This window comes from Macaca fascicularis, chromosome 14 (genome assembly GCF_037993035.2).
Source record: "Macaca fascicularis isolate 582-1 chromosome 14, T2T-MFA8v1.1".
Taxonomy (NCBI): domain Eukaryota; kingdom Metazoa; phylum Chordata; class Mammalia; order Primates; family Cercopithecidae; genus Macaca; species Macaca fascicularis.
The window spans coordinates 16933050-16953609 of record NC_088388.1 but is presented as its reverse complement, the minus strand read 5'-3'; the positions used below and the strand labels follow the sequence as shown (position 1 = coordinate 16953609).

Below are 20560 nucleotides of genomic sequence, written 5' to 3'. Positions count from 1 at the left end.
ACTAGGCTATATGATGCCCAGATAGCTGGCAAGCATTATTTCTGGGTGTGCCTGTGCGGATGCTCCTGGAAAAGACTAGAATTGGTAGAGTAACGATCATCCTCACCAATATAGGTGGGTATCAGTGCAATCAACTGAGGCCTTGAATAGAACAAAAAGACAGAGGAAGGGTGAGTTCACTCCCTGCTTAAGCTAGGACATCCTTCACTTCCTGCATCAGACATTGACATCCCAGATTCTTAGAGCCTTCTAATTCAGACTATGACCTACACCGTTGGCTCCCCTGGCTCCCAATATTTCAAGTTTGAACTGAATCTATACCACCAGCTTTCTTGGAGCTTGCAGAGAAAAAAATCACAGGAATCCTCAGCCTACATAATTGCATAAAACAATTCATAATATTATCTATCTATCTATCTCTCTATCTATCCATCCATCCATCCATCTATCGCTCATCTAACTATATCCTCTTGGCTCTGTTTTTCTGGAGAACTCTGATACACTAATGAATTAAAATTGTCTTCTACAACTAATGGACAGCCTCGAAACATTTTGTTACGCTCTCAAATGCTTTAGGAATTATCAACAAATTGCCTGCCATCTCCTCAGGGAGAGTCTCAAAAGATTAAAAAATGCATAAATTGTTCTCACTGTGCCATGTGAGGCACATGGAGGAGTCAAGACAGAGGCTTCATTACAGGTAACAAACGAAAAAAAAAAAAGGTAAGAATGTTTCTTTTGGTGCCATATGTTACAGATATCGACAATGCTTCAGTGACATTGGAAAACTGCCACTTTAATTTGATGACATAACCATAGTAAAGTGTGACAATTTCTGATTCATTTCTCCAGGATTTCTGTTATCCAATAATGCCTAAGCAGAAATAACAGTGCTCCATTTTTCATATAATTTTTAACTGTTTTTTACATGGTTTCACAGGCTGAATGCTCATAAGCATCTTTGAAAGATTATCATGATATTGTTTCTAAAGTATATATTTTACATAAAATATTTTTATCTAATTGAGGCCAAAACTTGGAGAATATAAAGCACAACGACAAGGAGATAAATATATTTTTAATGAAAGAATGGAGAAACTGCAACTATTTAGTCAGTCATGTTCATGTCCTTCCAAATACTTGTTATTTAGATGCTCTAGGCTTAGACCCCTTAACAATAATTTAACAGTGGATAATTATTTAAATAAATGTGTAGATATGATTCTTTTTCTCACTTCTTCATGAGACAAAAAGGGGGTTTCCACCTTACATTCGAATGTGAAAAGTATTAAAAATTATGAGACTTTTTGGGTAATCATAGGCACAGAAAAAAACATTTAAAAATATAAGAAAATAAAATTAGGAGACTGTTACGTACCGAGTTTTAGGGAAAAATACAATTTTCAGAAAGTACTTCAATTTCCACCAAGAGTTGACCAAAGCAGATATTATTTTCTCAAATATTGTAGCTTTAAAAATGCCATTGATATTCAACAAAGACAGCAAAATATGAAAAAGCAGTCTGGGTTTTCCACAGAACTCCAATGGTGGTGAGAGGAAGCTCATTTAGATTTCCTTACCTAACAAGAAAACAGGTACTTACCAATGATGATATTTTTTTGCCTTTCTAAATTGCCAAACTGTACAAAACAAGCAAACAAAATACAGGATTTATGTTGCTTATCATCGTATTTACTAAAGATATTTATCTAACTTTCCTATCTACTGCCACACATTACCATATATCTAATATGAGAAAGGTGTGTTCATTGAGTCAGGGTAGGATAGGAGGAGGTCATAATTTTATTAAGAAAATTAAGTTCAAATAATATGTAATCATCTTCATATTCAATGTAACACAATTGCATGTCTTTATTTTTTCATAGCTCACTCTGAGATTGCTGTCACTATAATTTTCATTGTAAACACTATTTTTTCTTTTTCAAAAAGCATTGGGGCTTAGAATTTTTTTAACCAATAATAATTATCTTAGGTTATCATGCCCTCCATATCCATCTGTGGGTTATTGGGGGATATTTAGATATATATTTATTCAATTATACATATGTTTATTTGCATTATGTGCTATACCTTATTTCCTAGTTTCTGTGGCTTGCATGTCCAGAAAATTTTTAAACAGCCAGAAATCCACATATATCTCATGTTTGGTGTATTTATTTTGTCTCTATGTTACTGTGTAACGAAGTGACTTTTAATCATTTCTTTAATCTATAGTATCCTTTTATCCAAAAAGGAGCTTTTACTAATCTTCGTTATACAAACCAATATGAAGGACCACATTTTCTCCCAATTTGTTCAGATTTCCTCAAACTCCCCTAAGATTTTGTATGATAAAACAAACTTAACTTTCACATTCAAGTTAGCATTTCTCAATTATATTGAGATTAAACTATGGGAAGATTAATGTTTTAATAAAGTTTATATAAACAATTTATCTAAAATGTTATTAAATTCGTTGTGAAAAACAGATAAGTAATCCAAAACAATAGCATACCGATTAACCAAGTTTAGTCATGAATATGAATTGGGGGAGGGGAGAAGAACTGCCCTAAGTTGCAAGCATTACATCCTACTTGACCTGTAACTCCCCTAGGCATCCTTATGGTCCTAACAAAGATGTTAATTCACAGTCAGAATAATGTACGTGTACATGTGTAAAAAAACCTCTTTCAAGTAAGGCGCTGTCACAATAACAAGAAGAAGAAAACTCACAATGTACTTGATATTTTAGAACTACTTCTAGGCAACAAAGACACATTGAATCACTTAATCTTCAGTCATCCTTCCCAACAATTCCACAATGACATGTTGCTTCTGGATATAAGAACAAACAGTTTTAGATAACTTACACTATTTGCCTACCATAACCTTTCAAATATGACATGAATTAAGATACAGTGTAGAATATATCTATATCCATACACTTCCTGATATTTTTTGCTTTGTAAATACAAATAATTGCCACTGTCATCTGTTATGCTGCTCTTACTCATATGCCTAATATCTGTCAATTCTATTAAAGTCTCGGCTGTACCACCCGAAGAGATACGGGTATTCACAGGATGATGTTTTGAAGCAGGTGGTTTTATGCATTTTTGGAATCTGTGACAAATTTTTTATATAACTAAAATTGTATTATGTCGTAATAGTAATTTATAAATATGACCACTCTAAAAACATAGTGCAATAATTGTAAATATATCAGGTATCCACAGTATTAATATTTTTAACTTTAAAAATTTTCTTTAGATATCTATACATACATGAATATCTGTCCGTATCTTTCTCTCTCATATGGTTCTATTCATCCATAATCTATCTATCTATCTATCTATCTATCTATCTATGATCTATCATCTATCCATGTATCCCATCGGAGTTTCTCAACCTTAGCACTATTGATATTTGGGGTTGGGTATTGCGATGGGCTGAGTATTGATTATCGTAGAATGTTTAGCAGCTTACTGGCTTCTAACCTTTAGATGCAACAGTGGCCCACCTCCAAATTGTGATAAATAAAATGTCTCTAGACATGGGAAAATGTTTTCGGGTGAGTAAAATCAAAACCAACTGAAAACTGCTGATCTGTCTTATCTGTTTCTTGAATTATATTTAAACATGTTTTTATTTGTGAGAGGTACATTTGTTTTCAAATGTCACAAATTGTGAAATTTAGATGTATCTTATGTTAGCTTTGCATACTAAAAATTTTCTCAGGTGATGATAGAGGAAATCTATTGACTATGCTGATGTCTCTATCAGAATAGGTTTTCTGATGAACCTGGATGGAACAACACAATCTAACAACGGTGAATGAATTCATTCTTGCGGGAATCACAAATATTGCTGAGCTGCAGGCACCATTATTTGCATTGTTCCTCATGATCTATGTGATCTCAGTGATGGGCAATTTGGGCATGATCGTCCTCACTAAGTTGGACTCCAGGTTGCAAACCCCTATGTACTTTTTTCTCAGACATCTGGCTCTCATGGATCTTGGTTATTCAACAACCGTAGGACCCAAAATGTTAGTAAATTTTGTTGTGGATAAGAATACAATTTCTTATTATTTTTGTGCAACACAGCTAGCTTGCTTTCTTGTGTTCATTGGTAGTGAACTTTTTATTCTCTCAGCGATGTCCTGCGACCGCTATGTGGCCATCTGTAACCCTCTGCTATACACAGTAATCATGTCACAAAAGGTATGTCAAGTGCTGGTGGCAATCCCTTATCTCTACTGCACATTCATTTCTCTTCTAGTCACCGTAAAGATTTTTACTTTATCCTTCTGTGGCTGCAATGTCATTAGACATTTCTATTGTGACAGTCTCCCCTTATTACCTTTGCTCTGCTCAAATGCACATGAAATTGAATTGATAATTCTGATCTTCGCAGCTATCAATTTGATTTCATCTCTTTTGATAGTTCTTGTATCTTACCTGCTCATCCTTGTAGCCATTCTCAGGATGAATTCTGCTGGCAGACAAAAGGCTTTTTCTACCTGTGGAGCCCACCTGACAGTGGTCATAGTGTTCTACGGGACTTTGCTTTTCATGTACGTGCAGCCCAAGTCCAGTCATTCCTTTGACACTGATAAAGTGGCTTCCATATTTTACACCTTGGTTATTCCCATGTTGAATCCTTTGATCTATAGTTTAAGAAACAAAGATGTAAAATATGCCCTATGGAGGACATGGAATAATTTAATGTTTTTCTTTAAAGTTTGTACAATATGATTCCTATAAATTAGGTTATGGGCATCAATTTTTGCTCTGTATACTTCCAGAAGATGTAACTAGCATAACTGATTCAACATATATTTACATATGTTTAATACATGATAGGCTTTTCTAATTGCTATACATAAAACAGTAGAAACATTTGCCTTCTTTGATCGATAGATGAATTGAATTTATAATAATTCCATTTTATACAATAGTAGAATATGCATGATGGATACAAAGAAAAAGGAGACAAGGAAAGCTAGTATGCTGGGTGGGAGTAGGAAACAGTGGTCATTAGAGAAGGGAATGACAAGGATTCTAGTGTTTCTATCCACTTTGGAATAATATTTGCAGAGTGTGTGTTTCTGTTTGTGTGTTTTCGTGTATATAAGCACTTTCCTTTTGTTTTAGCCTTCATACATTTGCTTGTATATTTTGACATTGCATTTAATACTGATTGTTTACATGATATGTGATGATTTTAAGTCTTACAACTATGCTCAAATAATTACTATTCCAAATATTAGGATTCCACCGTTTCCTTATCAATGCCTTTATTTGCACATGTAAGTCTGTTAACTGAACATACTTTGTAGCTCAATAACTGGTAAATTCTGATTAGCAGCTGATTGTTAGCCCATTCTCTTTACATAAGTAGATATTATCAATTATGCTAAAGTTCAGAAGACTTCCATAGAAAGTCTCAGGTTTAGTCTTTTTCTCTAGTTGTTCTTGCTTAATAATTGCTTTTCATGGATTTCCCCTTATTTATCTAAAAAAGTAATAAACTGTGGTTAAAATTTGTGTTCCAGTTGTTTTTACATCTTTAAGAGGACCATTCTATGATGAATTTTGTAGTCTCTTTCTCACTGAGTTGACAATCCATAATTTTTGTCAATAAGCACTATATGGAATGTACTATATTTTTATTGACTTCACTGATTGCATCAGTTGACTGTTCTACATGTACAAAGCAAATAGATGGAATAAAATGCACTACACCATACTGTATCTATCTGCTGGCTGTTACAGATGTCCTTTGACAGTTACAGACCTTCACCATGTAAATGAGGTCTGATCTGTATGCAGTGATATCATTATCTTGCCTTTTGAACATGATTGCTTTCCTTAACTCCCTACATTCTTATGCATTTTGATTTCCTTTATTTTAATAATCCTAATTTTATTGAAAGTATCAGACTCTACAATATTTTCTTAGTTCATCATAAGATAAAATCCCACGTGCAGCAGCCAAAGAAACATGAATGAATATATCTCATTGGAATAAAGTAAACATTGCATACCACATTGTCATGTGAGGATAAACATTACCATATTGTTGGTGTACTGAATCTTTAAGATGGTCATAGAAATTACCAGGTAATAAGATCTCTCACTATTGAGATTCTACATGTCTCAATTAATTTAGCCATCACAACAGCTCTGTGAGGTAGGTTCTGTTAAAAGTTCCATTTTTCAAATGATAAAGTAGAGCCTAGATACAGTAAGTTGTCAGAGATCACCAAAGTAGTAAGTATTAGAACCAAGTTTTGTTGTATTTGTGTTTAAGAGAATCTCCCTTTGTTGGCCAGTTTGGAGTGCAGTGGCATAACCATAGCTCACTGCAGAATCAAATTCCTGCGCTCAAGCAATCCTCACCTCAGCCTCCTAAATAACTGGGACTATAGCCATGAGCCACCAATGCCCGGCCTGTTTTTGTATTTTTCACAGAGATAGGGTTTTGCCATGTTGCCCAGGTTGGTATCAAACTCCTGAGCTCAAAGTGATCCACCCACCTCAGCCTCCCAAAGTGCTGGGACTTATGTATGTGAGCCACCATGCCTGGCTCTATATTGTCACTCTCTCACTCTCTATTTTAAGACAGGGTCTGGCTCTGTTGCCCAGGCTGGAGTGCAGTAGCGTGATTTCAGCTCACTGCAACTTCTGCCTCCTGAGTTCAAGCAATTATTATTGTGCCTCAGCCTCCCAAGTAGCTAGGACTACAGGCATGTGCCACCATGCCTAATTCTGTATTTTTAGAAGAGGTGGGGGTTTGTCACGTTGGCCAGTCTGGGCTTGAACTCCCTAGTCTCAAGTGATCCACCTGCCTCAGCCTCCCAAAGTGCTGGAATTAAGTGCGTGAGCCACTGCAGCCGGCCCTATTTTGTCTCTTAATGTCATTTGTGGATCCAGTGTACCACATGGTGATTGCAGTTTATAATACTGAACTTTTTACTTGAAATTTCATGAAAGAGCAGATTGCAAGAGTCTTCACCACACATACACAAACACACACACACACGCAGGGTGAGCCATGGGTGGTAAAAGGTGTGCTAATTAATGTTTTAGTAATCATTACACAATGCATACACATATAAACACACTGTGCACCTTGAAAATACACATTTGTCAATGAAATATTTTCAAAGAAAATAAATGAAAGCAGTGAAATGTGACACAAAAATTTCCAAAATACATAATCAAAAAGAAAATTTACTCAGAAATGTAAACTTATCAGTCCATTTTGACATTTTGAAAGTGTCTATGCTCAAATAGAAAGCCATCAAAAAGTAGAGTTTGAGTAGAGTTATAATAAATTGCAGATTGTGAAGATAGCAGAAATTAGCATTAAGTAGTCAGTAATATGCTGAAGACAAAGAAATAACCAGGCAGATTTTATTTCTATTCTAATAAGTTCGATCGTCTTTGAGAAAGAAAGATTGAGGCTGTTTTCTTAATAGGGGAAAGGCACCTCCTGGGAAAAGATGAGGAGGGACAATGACAATTTGGTAAATCCTCCGACTCCCTGGACACAGAGTAAACCATTATAGAGCTGAACAGGCATGCCACAAGGTAGTTTCAGAAGTCATGAAACAGGAGGAACTATATTATAATTTCCAGTATATGTGATTGGCGCATTGTGGAACAATGAGGACCACATCGTTCACAATGGTATGTGGTGTTTTACCCATTTTCCAGTATGTCATATTTGAGCATAAGTTTACATTGTGTTTAGTTAATCTTACCTTTGTAAGTTCCCTGATAAGGATGAAACTATTCGTATATTCTTCAAGTCCCAGCTAAGACACTAGGACACATGATATAATATATGAAATAATATAGTAACAGGTACTTGTGGCTTGTGGGGGTCAGATTTAGATCTCAAATTGCCTAACATTATGCCCCAAAACATAACACAAAAAAAATGGAAAAAAAAATCAATCCCAAAATTATCAGAAGGAAACAAATAAAAAAGATCAGAACATAAATAAATCCAATAAAGAATATAGAAAAATTAACGAAAATAAGAGCTGGCATTTTGAAAAAATAAACAAAATTGGCAAACTTTCAGCTTGGCTAACAAAGAAAACAAAGAGAAGAGTAAAATAAAATTATAAATGAAAATGGAGCCATTACAATTAATATCTCAAAAATAAAATGGATCATGAAGGACTATTACGAACAATTATATGCCAACAAATTGAATAACCGAGGAAATGAATAAATTCCTAGCAAAATACAATCTACTAAGATTAAATCAAACATAAATAAGTCTAAAAAAAGAGAGATTGAAGTAGTGATATGGCTTGGCTCTATGTCCCCACCCAAATCTATTCTTGAATTGTAATCACTACATGTCAAGGGAGGAATCTGGTGGGAGGTGATTGGGTTATGGGGTGGTTTCCCCATGCTGTTTTTATGATAGTGAGTTCTCAGGAGGTATAATGGTTTTAATAAAAGTGGTGTGCACTTTCCTGTGCCCACAATGTCTCTCTTCTCTGCCTTGTAAAAAAAAAAAAAAAAAAAAAAGATGCTTGTTTCTCCTTTGCTTTCTGCCATGATTGTAAGTTTGCTGAGGCTTTCCCAGCCATGTAAACTGTGAGTCAATTAACTTCTCTACTTTATAAATTACTCAGTCTCAGGAAGTTCTTTAAAGTAGTTTGAAAACAGACTAATACAGAAGTTTGGTAGTTAGAGAAGTGGAGCATTGCTATAAGGATACTTGAAATGTGGAAGCAACTTTGGAACTAAGTAATGGGCAGAGGTTGGAAGAGTTTGGAGAGTTCAGAAGAAGATAAGATGTGGGAAAATCTGGAACTTCCTAGATACTTGAACGATTTTGACCAAAATGCTGATGAAGATATGGACAATGAGGTCCAGCCTGAGATGGTCTCAGATGGAGATGAGAAACTTACTGGGAACTGGAGCAAAGGTCACTCTTGCTATGCTTTAGCAAAGAGACAGGTGGCATTTTACCCCTGCCTGGAGATCTGTAGAACTTTGAACATGAGAGAGATAATTTAGTCTATTTGATGGAAGACATTTTCTAAAAGTGTATGCTTATATGTGTGAAGAAAGAAATGATCTAAAATTAAAAATTATGTTTAAAAGGGTAACTGAACATAAGAGTTTGGAAAATTTGCAGCCTGACCATGCTGTAGAAAAGAAAAACCAATTTTCTGAGAAAGTTAAGCTTGCTGCAGAAATTTGCATAAGTGACTTGGAGCCAAATGTTAATAGCCCAGACAATGAGGAAAGTGTCTCCAGGGCATTTTACAGAACTTCATAGCAGTCCCTCCCCATGACAGGCCCAGAGGCCTAAGAGGGAAAAAATCGTTTCCTGGGCCAGGCCCGGGGCCCACCGCTGCTCTGTGCAGCCTTGGGACTTGGCGCCCTGCATCCCAGCTGCTACAGCTTCAGCCAAGGATAAAAGGTGACAAGGTGAAGCTTAGGCCATTGCTTCTGTGCGGGCAAATCCCAGGCCTTGGTGGCTTCCACCTGGTGTTGGACCTATGAACATGGAAAAGCTGCAGGCACTCAATGCCAGCCAATGAAAGCAGAGTTTGCTATCTGAGTCAAGCTATGTTATTTTCCTCCTAAAATAAATCCTCCTAAAACAAACACTTTTAAGAGGTATATTTTTTAAAAAGTCAGACATCTCCCCAGTATAACACACAACGTCTCAGATAGAATCTGAAACTGATACACAAATGTATATGAAAATTAGAGCAAGGCTTCAAGTAGAAATAGAAGCTGGTTCTTAGTTCTGCTCTTTTTTCAGAACCTCAAGTTTGGATTGTGGCATTATTAACTCTCTGGTATCTTCTAACCACCTTATTCCAGGGATCCAAAGCTATGTCATATATGTGTGGGTCTCAAGGGAGAGAGAACTTTGTCTTCTAGTGGTAAAACGGCTCTGTGTTTTATCATTGCAGGATTCTGAGACAAAGACAAATATAAAAATAATAAAACTTTTAGATGAAAATCGGAAAAATTTTTGTTCAGAACACAGAATCAAAATCAACAAAGAAAAAAATAGGCATAGACACTTTAAAAATAATATATACGAATGGTCAAAAAGTACATGGAAACGTGTTATCATTAGTCATCAGGTAAATGAAAATTACGATCACAATAAGATACCAGTTTATTCCATTTTCCATTTCTAACTTAAATACTAAAAAATATTTCTATATCAAATTTAGCAAGAATGTTGAGAAAATGGGACTCCAAAAATTACTAGTGGTAATGTAAAATTCAACAATTTTGGAAAACTGTCAGTTTCTTCCAAATTTAAATATATATACTATGATCTAGTAATTTTACTCTTAGATCTATAACAAAGAAAAATTAATGTGTCCACAAATATTTTTGTATAGGAGTTTTTATAGTAATTAAAAAAATTTATAGATTTGGGGAATACAATTGCAGTTTTCTTACATCCCCAAACTGGAATATAGGGGTATGGAGAGAAAACTATGATATATTCATATAGTGAAATACTATGTACCAATACAAACATGGATGAAGTTCAAAAGCAAAATACTGACTAAAAGAAGATTGAGAGTATGAATCGAACATTTCAACAAACATGAAATTCAAAAACCAAGAATATATGTCTAGGGATAGGAATCAAAGCAGCAGTTGGCCAGTGATGGGAGGATAGTGTTGTGAGTTATTAGGAAAATTATTCCATGATAGAAGTGTCCTAGGATGGGGATTATAGAGCACAAAGGAAATTTCTGGTGTTGAAAATATTCTACATGATTTAGTTAGTACAAATAATTTTTCAAAATCATTTTGTTGAGTTTCAAATTTCACTGTGTACATTTTCCTCAATTCTATCACATATTGAAGCCACAGAGGAAGAATACACGGATGAAATGTTATGGGAAAGGAGGCATACAATATTTTACTAGAATTTTCTCCCAATAAGGTTGTACTGAACATTATCCAACAGTTGTGGGATCAGTTCAGGAACCACCACGATTAAGAAAAATACTACACAATGCATTACAGCAATTGTTACAAGTTTCCTATAGAAAAAGATATATGTCATATTTATGATATACGTGTATGTGTATATATCACTCCTTTAGATATGAGGCTTTAATTTCAAATCTTTCAATACCAATGAGATTCCAGGAAAATTAGTTTGAGTTTGATGCTCTCTTAATATGAATATAGTAATATCTTACATGTGTGGGTTAAATACATTTTTACCTAGTGCCCACCACATATTTTTAATAAAAGAAAAACTTCCAATTGATAGTATCATTTATGATTACCATTACTTTTATAACTCTCTCAGATAAACTTAGTTAAATGTGATGTCAAAATATTTTCAGCTGTTACTTATAGTTGGCTCTGTGAGTGAATTCCTTTACATCATGTGGTTTCTCCACAGAACTGTAGAGACCATTTATTGTTGTTGCTTTTGAGATATCCCTCATGTATCCTCTCTGGTGAATGTGTAGGGTGTCCTAGGTAATTAGTAGGCACAAAAAGACAATATTTGTAAGTCTCAGATAATTTGGGCAAAATCATTTGGAGGAATTACACACAACTTCAGAGAGTAACAAAAAGAGGAATAAAATTGAACTCTTATTTTATACTATACACCTAAATTCACAACAACAAAAAGTACTTTAAGAAAACATGTCAACCCATTAATTTTTCCTATCCAAAGCACAACTGGGAGAGGAAAATTCAAAAAATATAATGGCATATATTTTCATTATCACCCAGGGTTGGTCATTTCTTATGACTACTAATTTCTGATGTAGACACATATGGTCAACAAGAGTCGATTCCTCCAAATACACTACAAAACTTCAGTATCGTCTCTGCTAATTGGAGTTCTCTGAACTAATGTAGTGTTGGAGAGCAGTAAATCCTATGAATTGGAACAACTGTCCTATACCTATTTGTTTTGTGAGAGTTGAATGTGATGTTTAGATATTTCAAGTAAAGAGAAAGTTGAAATCACCTAAAAAATTTATAAGTAAGCTCATCTGTTAGGATGTATTGAGGTTAGAATTTTTAGAGAAAATACAGGTGGTGATATCCAGGTTTGAAAAGTATATTAATATATAATTCAATATTTTAAAAAGAATATATTTCTATGGCAATAGTTTATAAACTAAAAATAATTTTAAGGACACCAAGTATAAAAACTTAAATTTTTTTAGTCCTTTTTCCTCCTGGGCTTCTGTTTCTGAGGGGTTTTGTTTTTCTAACAATGGGCATTAGAATCATTAATGTAGACTGAAATAGAATGGTTTTTAAGACTTATGAAGTTACTGAGAAAACCCTGAACCTCAAAACATTTCTGATATTACTGTGAAGATAGAAAAATCATTTATTTGCATACTTTTTGTATTATTTCTGTCCTAATGTTTAGCCCTACTTTGTTACATTTAAAATATAAACACTAAAATATTAAAAGGAGACCAGATACCCTTTTCCATGCATGAATCATGCACAAAGTGAAAGAGTTCATACATCTTCAGAAGATGCTGACACTGGATATGAAGACACTTAAACACAGAAGAATTGTTGGGGTGATCAGACCCAACACCAGGTCGTGCGGGCAGTGAAGTCCAGCAGAGTCAAAGGAAAGAGAAAAAGACAGTTTGAGAGAGAAAGTGGGACCAGAGACCATCGTGAGTGTGGAAGCTGCAAAGGCCCCGAGCTCTGGGAGGCCACGCTATTTATTGGTGCCCAGACAGGTGGTGAGGATGTAGGGGTTAAAAAGAAACAATGCATCAAGTGAATGAGAAACATATGGCTGCTTGAGATAACGGGAGTGCTAAAAGGAGCCAGCAAGTCTAGCAGACATGCGAGTCCTGCCTCAGCTTCTCTCCCAACGCCCCCTTCTTTTTTGTAAAAACCACCACAGCTATCATTATTATTAGCAAAAGGTGGCCTCTTTTTTTAAATTAGTTGAGCAAGGCAATTGCTGATTGGTGATCCAGCTTCATTTTTCTTAGCCCTTATTCAAAATGGAGTTTCTCTGGCTTGAATGCTTCCTACATATCTCCTCTTTCCCTTTTACAAGAGGACCCTTAATCCCAGGGGTTGCAGAAGGATGAAGATCTGTCTTCTGTAACTTCTTCATGCTGAATAGGGGCGATGATACTCCTGCCTACCTATTATTAGGGTCTCTTGTAATCAGGGTTCAGAGGAGTTCAGTCAGAAAGCATTTGTCCATTAAGCATCTATTAGGTAAAACCCTGGTGCTCCAGCACTTTCTCAGCATGGCTCATACTGGGGGAGCCTAGTCCATGGTTGGGATCCATGGGTCCTTCCAGTCGCCTGTTCCATGGTCGTACAACATCCTCAGGGCACCTACGTGGTTTGTTCATCTCCTGCAAAAACCCAAGCATACCCTCACCCCCATGTTAGTAAATCCACTGAAACACAAGCAAAAACTTCTGTGGCTGTAGCCGGGAGGCACGCCATTGCTGAAGCATTTTATAACTCAGCTTCTGCCCTTTGGTTAATTACCACGGAGTAAAACTTACCATTGATAATGAGAAGCAGGCTTTTCCTGATTAACAGAAGGCACAGAGAAAGCAAATCGAGGCTTATCCTTCTTGTGCCACAGTATAGCAAAAAAGTCAGTCTTAAGCCTTCAATTTGCACGGTACACGTGGGTCCACCACATGCTGTGGTTCATGATAGATCTTCAGATGTTTGGTGGGCACCCACACAGGCACCTGATTGTCACGTGGAGAGACAAGCAAATCCTCTTCCCCATAAAATTATCTTTCCTTTTTCCCAGCTCTTTGTATGTGCATCCCTCTACCATATATCTTGTCCAGCCTTTATTTTCCTTTTGTCCTGTCAGATATTGTTCAGCTGCAGTCATGGGTTGATCTTGCTGAATTTTTTCCTCAATTAATTGAAGTTCCTCCAGTGCTTTTTTGGACATGAAGCATTTACTGTTAAGGTTAGAATCGCCTCGTAAAGTAAAAGAGGTGAGACATAGCATAGGTAGGAACGCCTAAAGTTGGACAAATCCAATTAATGTCTCCTAATAATGTTTGGAAATCATTTAAGGTTTCTAAATTATCTTTTTGAATTTGAACCTTTTGGGGCTTAATAGCACTTTGCTCTACCTTCATTCCTAGATATTGAAAGGGAGAAGTTTGGATTTTATTGGGGGCTATAATTAACCCTGTCGCATTTACAGTATTTTTTAACTGTTTGTAGCACATCAGTTCCTCCCCAGTCTCAGCTGTACACAGACTATCATCCATGTAATGGATGATATAACATTTTTTAACCTGTTCTGTAACTGGCTCAATAGCTTTCCCGATATAAGTTTGACAAATAGACTATTCAGCATACCTTGTGGTAATACTTTCCAATAGTATCTGTCCACTGGATTTTCATTATTTATGGCGGGAACAGTAAAAGCAAATTTTTCATAATCTTGGGCAGTTAAAGGAATGGTAAAAAAAGTAACCCTTTAGATCTATCACTATGAGAGTCCAGTATTTTGGGATCATTGTTGGGGAGGGCAGCCCTGGTTGTAGCGCACCCATGGGCTGAATCACAGCATTAGCAGCCCTTAAATCTGTTAACATTCTCCATTTCCCTGATTTTTTTCTTAATGACAAATACAGGAGAATTCCAAGGGGAGAAAGTAGGCTCTATATGTCCCTTTTGCAATTGTTCCTGCACCAGTTCTTTTAAAGCCTCCAGTTTTTCCTGTTTCCGTGGCCATTGCTCCACCTAAATGGGTTTGACAGTTAGCCAAACAAGAGGAATGGGAGCCGGAGGCTCAACAATGCCTGTTCCTAAAAATGACACCCCAATCTGGTCTGATCTGTTTGCCCCCTTAATTCTAAAGGTTCTGATTGGCCGTTTTTATCTTTTCCTGGTCCTTTCCCCAGGTTATATCCCATGTTTTTCATTATTTGTCTACTATGATTACTATACTGATCTGTAGGAAGTTATTTCAGCACCCCATTTTTGCAATAAGTCTCTACCCCATACATTGACAGGAATAGGTGTATTGATAGGTTGGATTGTCCCCTCCTGACCATCCCGGCCCTTGATAAAAATCAAGGAACATTAATAAACTTCCCAGGCAGCTCCTACTCCAACAATATCAATGGATGCCTTTTGCTTAGGCCAGTGCTGGGGCCATTGATTTATAGCAACAGTAGAGACCTCAGCTCATTATCTACTAGTCCTTCAAAATATTTTCCCTGAATAGTTACTGTGCAAATAGGTCTTTTGTCAGACACTTGATTAACCCTAACACACAGCCTTTCCTGCTGGATCAGTATTACCAAAGCCTCCTGTTCTTTTCACTCTGCTGCTTCCTAGCTTTCTGTAAGGTAACAGCAACTACTGGGCAATTCTTTCTCCTGGGGAGGCAGAACACGGAGTCGAGGAACTAATAACCAATTGAATCTCTCCGGTATAATCAGAGTCAATTATTTCTGAATGTATAGTAACACCTTTTACATTTAGACTAGACCTTCTGTTAGACCAACTGTTCCTCAGGGTAAGGGTCTCCTAACTCCCATGGGGACCTTCTTTGGTAGCTCCCCAGAAGTGTAAACTAAAAAATGAGTTATTATAGATGTTTACAAAACACAACTGGACATTTTCCATTATTTTGGGATAAACCAAAATAAATTTTGAAGTTTCATTTGGAGATTTCAAAGCTGAAAATGCTTTCAGCAAATTCTTAGATCTTAAGTGCCTTAGATCTTAAAGCATATATTGTCCATTGTTTATAAATCATTTGTATTTTTTATCTACAAATTTTAATATTTGAATTCAATAAGTTTTTCTTCTGGAAAAGTTCTTTGGCATTTAAGTAAAATAAATACACTTTCATAGTGACCTGCATCACACTGGAGTGACTGCTTTAATTTCTAAATCGTTAATTAGTGTAACCCAGGGATACTGATGGCCTCGATACACAATTTAGTCTTATCATTATAACGTGTGGTAATCAGGGCTTTGGGGGCATCATCTGACCCCATTTCTTTTTACCACAATAGTTCCTGCCACAATATCATAGGCTGTTCGATTATGCTGAAAAAACAGCAGTGTGATGCAAGCAGGGAAAAAAGCAGCAATCGAAAAATTCTTGATCAAAGCTCATGTAGTGGACATTGTAATGCTAACATTTGAGAAAGGAATCACTAAAACCCGACTTAGTGCAATAAGCACTAATGTATTACATGTCACAACTCGAAGCCCCACCAGGAACTTCCCTGGGGTAGCTCCACCTGCTCCCCAAATGCAAATTGTCTCATAGAAACAAACTAATAATCTGTATATAAGAGCCACAACCATCATTTTCTGCAAGTCTTCCATTGATGTGTCTTTATGTTTTCCATTATATAATGCGTAGCACACTTAGAGATAGCCCTCATCCCACCGAGGTGCATAATGCTTAAGACAATGGCTGCTTTTTCAAAGACGAGAATAAGGAAATTCACCATGGTGGACCAAGGATGGAGAAACATTCTCTGCCTGCCTGCTGCCCCGGTCTCAGGCTTCAGGAAGGGGCGGCAGATCCTACCTTCATCCCCGGAATGGCCCACAGGGACGCCTGCACATGAGAAGCCCGGGGTCCCAGGCCCGCGACTGGAGCCCAGGTGCTGATGCCTGCAGCTATCCCCGGGTCAGGGACCGCGGCCCAGGACTCAGGAAGTAGAAGGGGTTGTAATAGCCCTGCTGTGGGGACGGCAGCGCTGCCCGAAGGGAAGCTCTGCCAGGACTGTTTGGGGCTGTGCCAGGTGAGGTAGTCCCAGCAGGACTGCTATAGCTACTCGTGCACTTGCCTGGGGCACTCAAGGGCGCTCAGCCTCCCCGGTCTCTCCCGCGGGGCTGTGGCTTTGGGCACTTCGCAGCCCGCCTGCCCCTGCAGCCCAGCACCGGAGGAGGCCGCCTCTCCTCACTTCCTGAGTTCATGGGGGAGGCTCCGATTTGTCAGCGGCACAGCCCCGGAGGTCAGGGCTTGGACCGGCCAGGGACTTGGGGTTTAGCCTGAGGGTCGTCATGGGGGCATGGGACCGTGGCGGCAGGGGGGCCTCTCAGGGAAGGGACAGATTCGTGACCCCCTCCACCCTCGTCGTGCCCAGGCGGGCGGCCTTGGGCTTCCTCGGGCCCCTCTGGTATCCTTCCCTCAACAGCACTCTCAGGGGTACCTGTCCCTGCTTCTTTATACACCTTTTAAAAAAAATCTCTTCCAATTCTCTCCCTTTCATCCAACTCCATAGTTCCCTGTTCCGGGAACCATGGGCAAAATAGCTTTACTGTACTAAAAAGTGATAAACTGAGTACTTTTACTCCCTCACTTTATAAGAAATGCTTTAAAAATTTTTAAATTAGCCGAATGTCTGCTTTCACTTCGTCCCATTGTTACCCTGGTTCTTCAAAGCACTGTTTTCTAGCAGAGCTTCTTTAGACATCCTCCGTTTTCACAGGCCCTAGCGTTCCTTCACTGGGGTCTTTGTCACCCCACATTGGGCACAAGGAATGTTGGGGCGATGAGACCCAACACCAGGTCGCTGGGCGGGGGGGGGTGGGCAACGAAGTACGACGGAGTCAAAGGAATGAGAAAAAGACAGTTTGAGAGAGAGAGAAACTGGGACCAGAAACCATCCTGAGTGTGGAGGCTGTGAAGGCCCCCAAGCTCTGGGAGGCCACTGCTATTTATTGGTGCTCAAACAAACAGGTGGTGAGGATGTGTGTGAGTTGAAAGAAAACAGTGTATCAAGTGAATGAGAAACATATGGCTGCTTGAGATAACTGGAGTGCTAGAAGCAAGGAGCCAGCAAGTCTAGCAGACATGCAAGCCCTGTCTCAGCTTCTCTCCCAATACTCAGCTTTTCTCCCAACAAAGAATTATTGGCAAAATTTAAACACTTCAAAGCAGTGACACTGTGGCTGCAGTACTGAATTCTTTTGTTCAGTCCACTGCATCTCCTATTCTACAATAAAACCCTTTGAAGGCATACCCTGAAATCTTGTTAGTTCAAAATAACGTTTTCAAAAATGCTGGACTTAAGGTTCTTACTTGTAAGAGAGGAAAAAGCCAGAAAGACAGAATAGAATTCAATGAAGAAAGAACAAACAGTTTCACCTGGGAAGAATGGTTGCAGGCAGCTGACCAATCTCCAGTCTTGCTCTCCTCCCCTGTCCTTGCTTCCTAAATCAGAGCAGCAAGATCTACACATAAAACTAATCAGTTGCTGCCAACTTCCACAAGGTGAGAGTGATCTAACTCCTCTAAGCTATGGGTTTGGACCTTGGGGTGGGCTCCCAGAAGTTTCCACTTGATAGTTGTGTGGGTTAAAGCTGGCATTCCATGGAGTTATAACTAAATTCTTTATTTTATTTGACTAAATATTTTAAAATGCAACTACTGTTCTAACATTCATGATTGCAGAGTTCCAAGTTTTCATTGAGGAGAAATGGAATGGTAGAAGAGGAGAGAGAAAGAGATTAGGCTAAAGCAGATTTTACTAACCTCAATCAGACCTGTTCCTCTTTGTTTTGCTCATGTCCCACATTAATTAAATAGAGGACCAGTGCTTATCACTGAAATGTTTGAAAATCACCTGTGTAATGATCTGTGTTCTATTGGGCAATATTAGAAATAAACAGTAATTTATATGTGATGTAATAAATGCTCAGTACTTTTAAATGCCCTCTACACTCTGTTATTTTCACATTATTATCTTAAAGGAAATAAAACTTATAAAATTAAATATTCAAAATTCCTATATATTGACATAAAACAAATATTTTAGTAGGAATAGATGCACATGTTGGTAATCATTAAGCTTATATTAGTTTGGGAGTTTTTCTTTTTTCTTCAAAAATAAAAGTATAGATTTAAGTTGAAATATATGTAAATATTTAAAAGAAACAATAATACAAATTTTGTCATAAACCAATGGGCAAAAAATCATAAAATCCATATAATATGAAATTCCAGACAAATCTCTGCACATTTGGTGGTAAGGGTGTTCTTAGTGAATATTCCTACACCAAAAGAGATAGCATTATTTGATAATAAATGTCATTGCTTTTGAACCATATAAATATACCTATTAAACATCAAAGTATCATTAACTCAATCCGTTGTTAGCTGGGTCCTACAAATGCCTGCAAATATGCTAATGCACTGTTTTGTCAGATAAAGTGTGACGAAGTGGAAGTCAGAATATTGAGAGAAAGTGGCCTTAACTGGTCATGGTTAAAATATCTTTGCTTTGGGAATTTTTAAAAAGACATATTACTTGTGAGTTTATTGTTAAATTCCTATCCAGAAAGTGCCAATGAGGGAAACTAAAATTTAGATTCCAGTAGCTTCATGCTATCTCTATCTCACTCTTTAATAATATCACAATTCCATAAGAATTCTTTGGAAAATATGGAAGTATATTAGAAAAAAAACACTGTGTGCCACCGTGTAATAAAGTCTAACATTTCTATATAAATACCTATATAATTTTATCAATTGATGTGTTCCAAACATTATTGATATTTACAGTTTAATCTACATCATAATTATGTGTGTATTTAATATGGATCGCTTCTTTTGATAGTAGAAGTTTTTTTTTTTTTAGTAGTAGGATCAGATGTGGAAATATTGTTTACTTCTTATTATGAATAACACCTTTTGTCTACAAATGTTATAATTTGTTTGGATGACATTACATAAAAGCTTATAACAACCACTCTGTTTCTTCCTGGAAGAGATAACTGGACTAAATGGACCAAAAGAATCTAACAGTGCTTACTGAATTCATTCTGATGGAAATCACAAGGCGGCTTGAGCTGCAGCTCCCCCTTTTTTGGGTCTTCCTCATCATCTACGCATTCACAGTGGTGAGCAAAGACTGCATAATCATTTTGAACAATGTGGACTTGGGTCTACACAACACCTATATATTTTTTAAATCAGGTACCTGAATTTTATTGATCTTGGTAATTCTACGGTCATTTATCCCAAGATACTAGTAAACTTTGTTGTGGCTCAAAATGCCATTCCATGTTATGCATGTACCATGCAGATGGCTTTCTTCATTACGTTCATTATCAGTGAATTTCTCATCTCATCACCATGGCCTATGACCACTATGTGGACATCCATAGCCTTCTGCTGAGTCAGAGCTTATCTACTGGCCATTACTCATAAGCATCATCTACTGGATAGTAGTCCAAACTACAACACCAAAAATATTTTGCTATGATACCCTCCTGTGAAACAAAGGGCAAGAATTCAGCCACAAATAAATATTCTGTATAGAGTCTTGGCCCTCTGAAAACATCTAGAAACAAAATCAACTGACTATACTCAATTTACATCACAGTTAAAGGAACAACAGTCCTCCCAGATGAGAAAGAATTAGCACAAGAACTCTAGGAATTCAAAAAGCCAGGGTGTCCCCTTAGCTCAAAGTGAGCCCACTAGCTGTCCAGTAATGGTTCTTTACCAGTCAGAAATGACTGAAATGACATGCATAGAATTCAGAATCTGGGTAGCA

At 37.2% G+C, this 20560-nt stretch overlaps 1 protein-coding gene and 1 pseudogene across 1 annotated transcript; one reads left to right on the top strand and one right to left on the bottom strand.

Moving 5' to 3' along the window:
• Positions 1-676: 676 nt before the first annotated feature.
• Positions 677-6076, top strand: OR8K3 (olfactory receptor family 8 subfamily K member 3). The gene is made up of 3 exons (XM_065529691.1): positions 677-700; positions 1538-1595; positions 3784-6076. The coding sequence occupies exon 3, from the start codon at positions 3807-3809 to the stop codon at positions 4755-4757; it is 951 nt and encodes a 316-aa protein (XP_065385763.1). The 5' UTR covers positions 677-700; positions 1538-1595; positions 3784-3806; the 3' UTR covers positions 4758-6076.
• A 9946-nt stretch (positions 6077-16022) lies between these two features.
• On the bottom strand, positions 16023-20166 carry LOC135967251 (protein FAM8A1 pseudogene; annotated as a pseudogene).
• Positions 20167-20560: the final 394 nt, after the last annotated feature.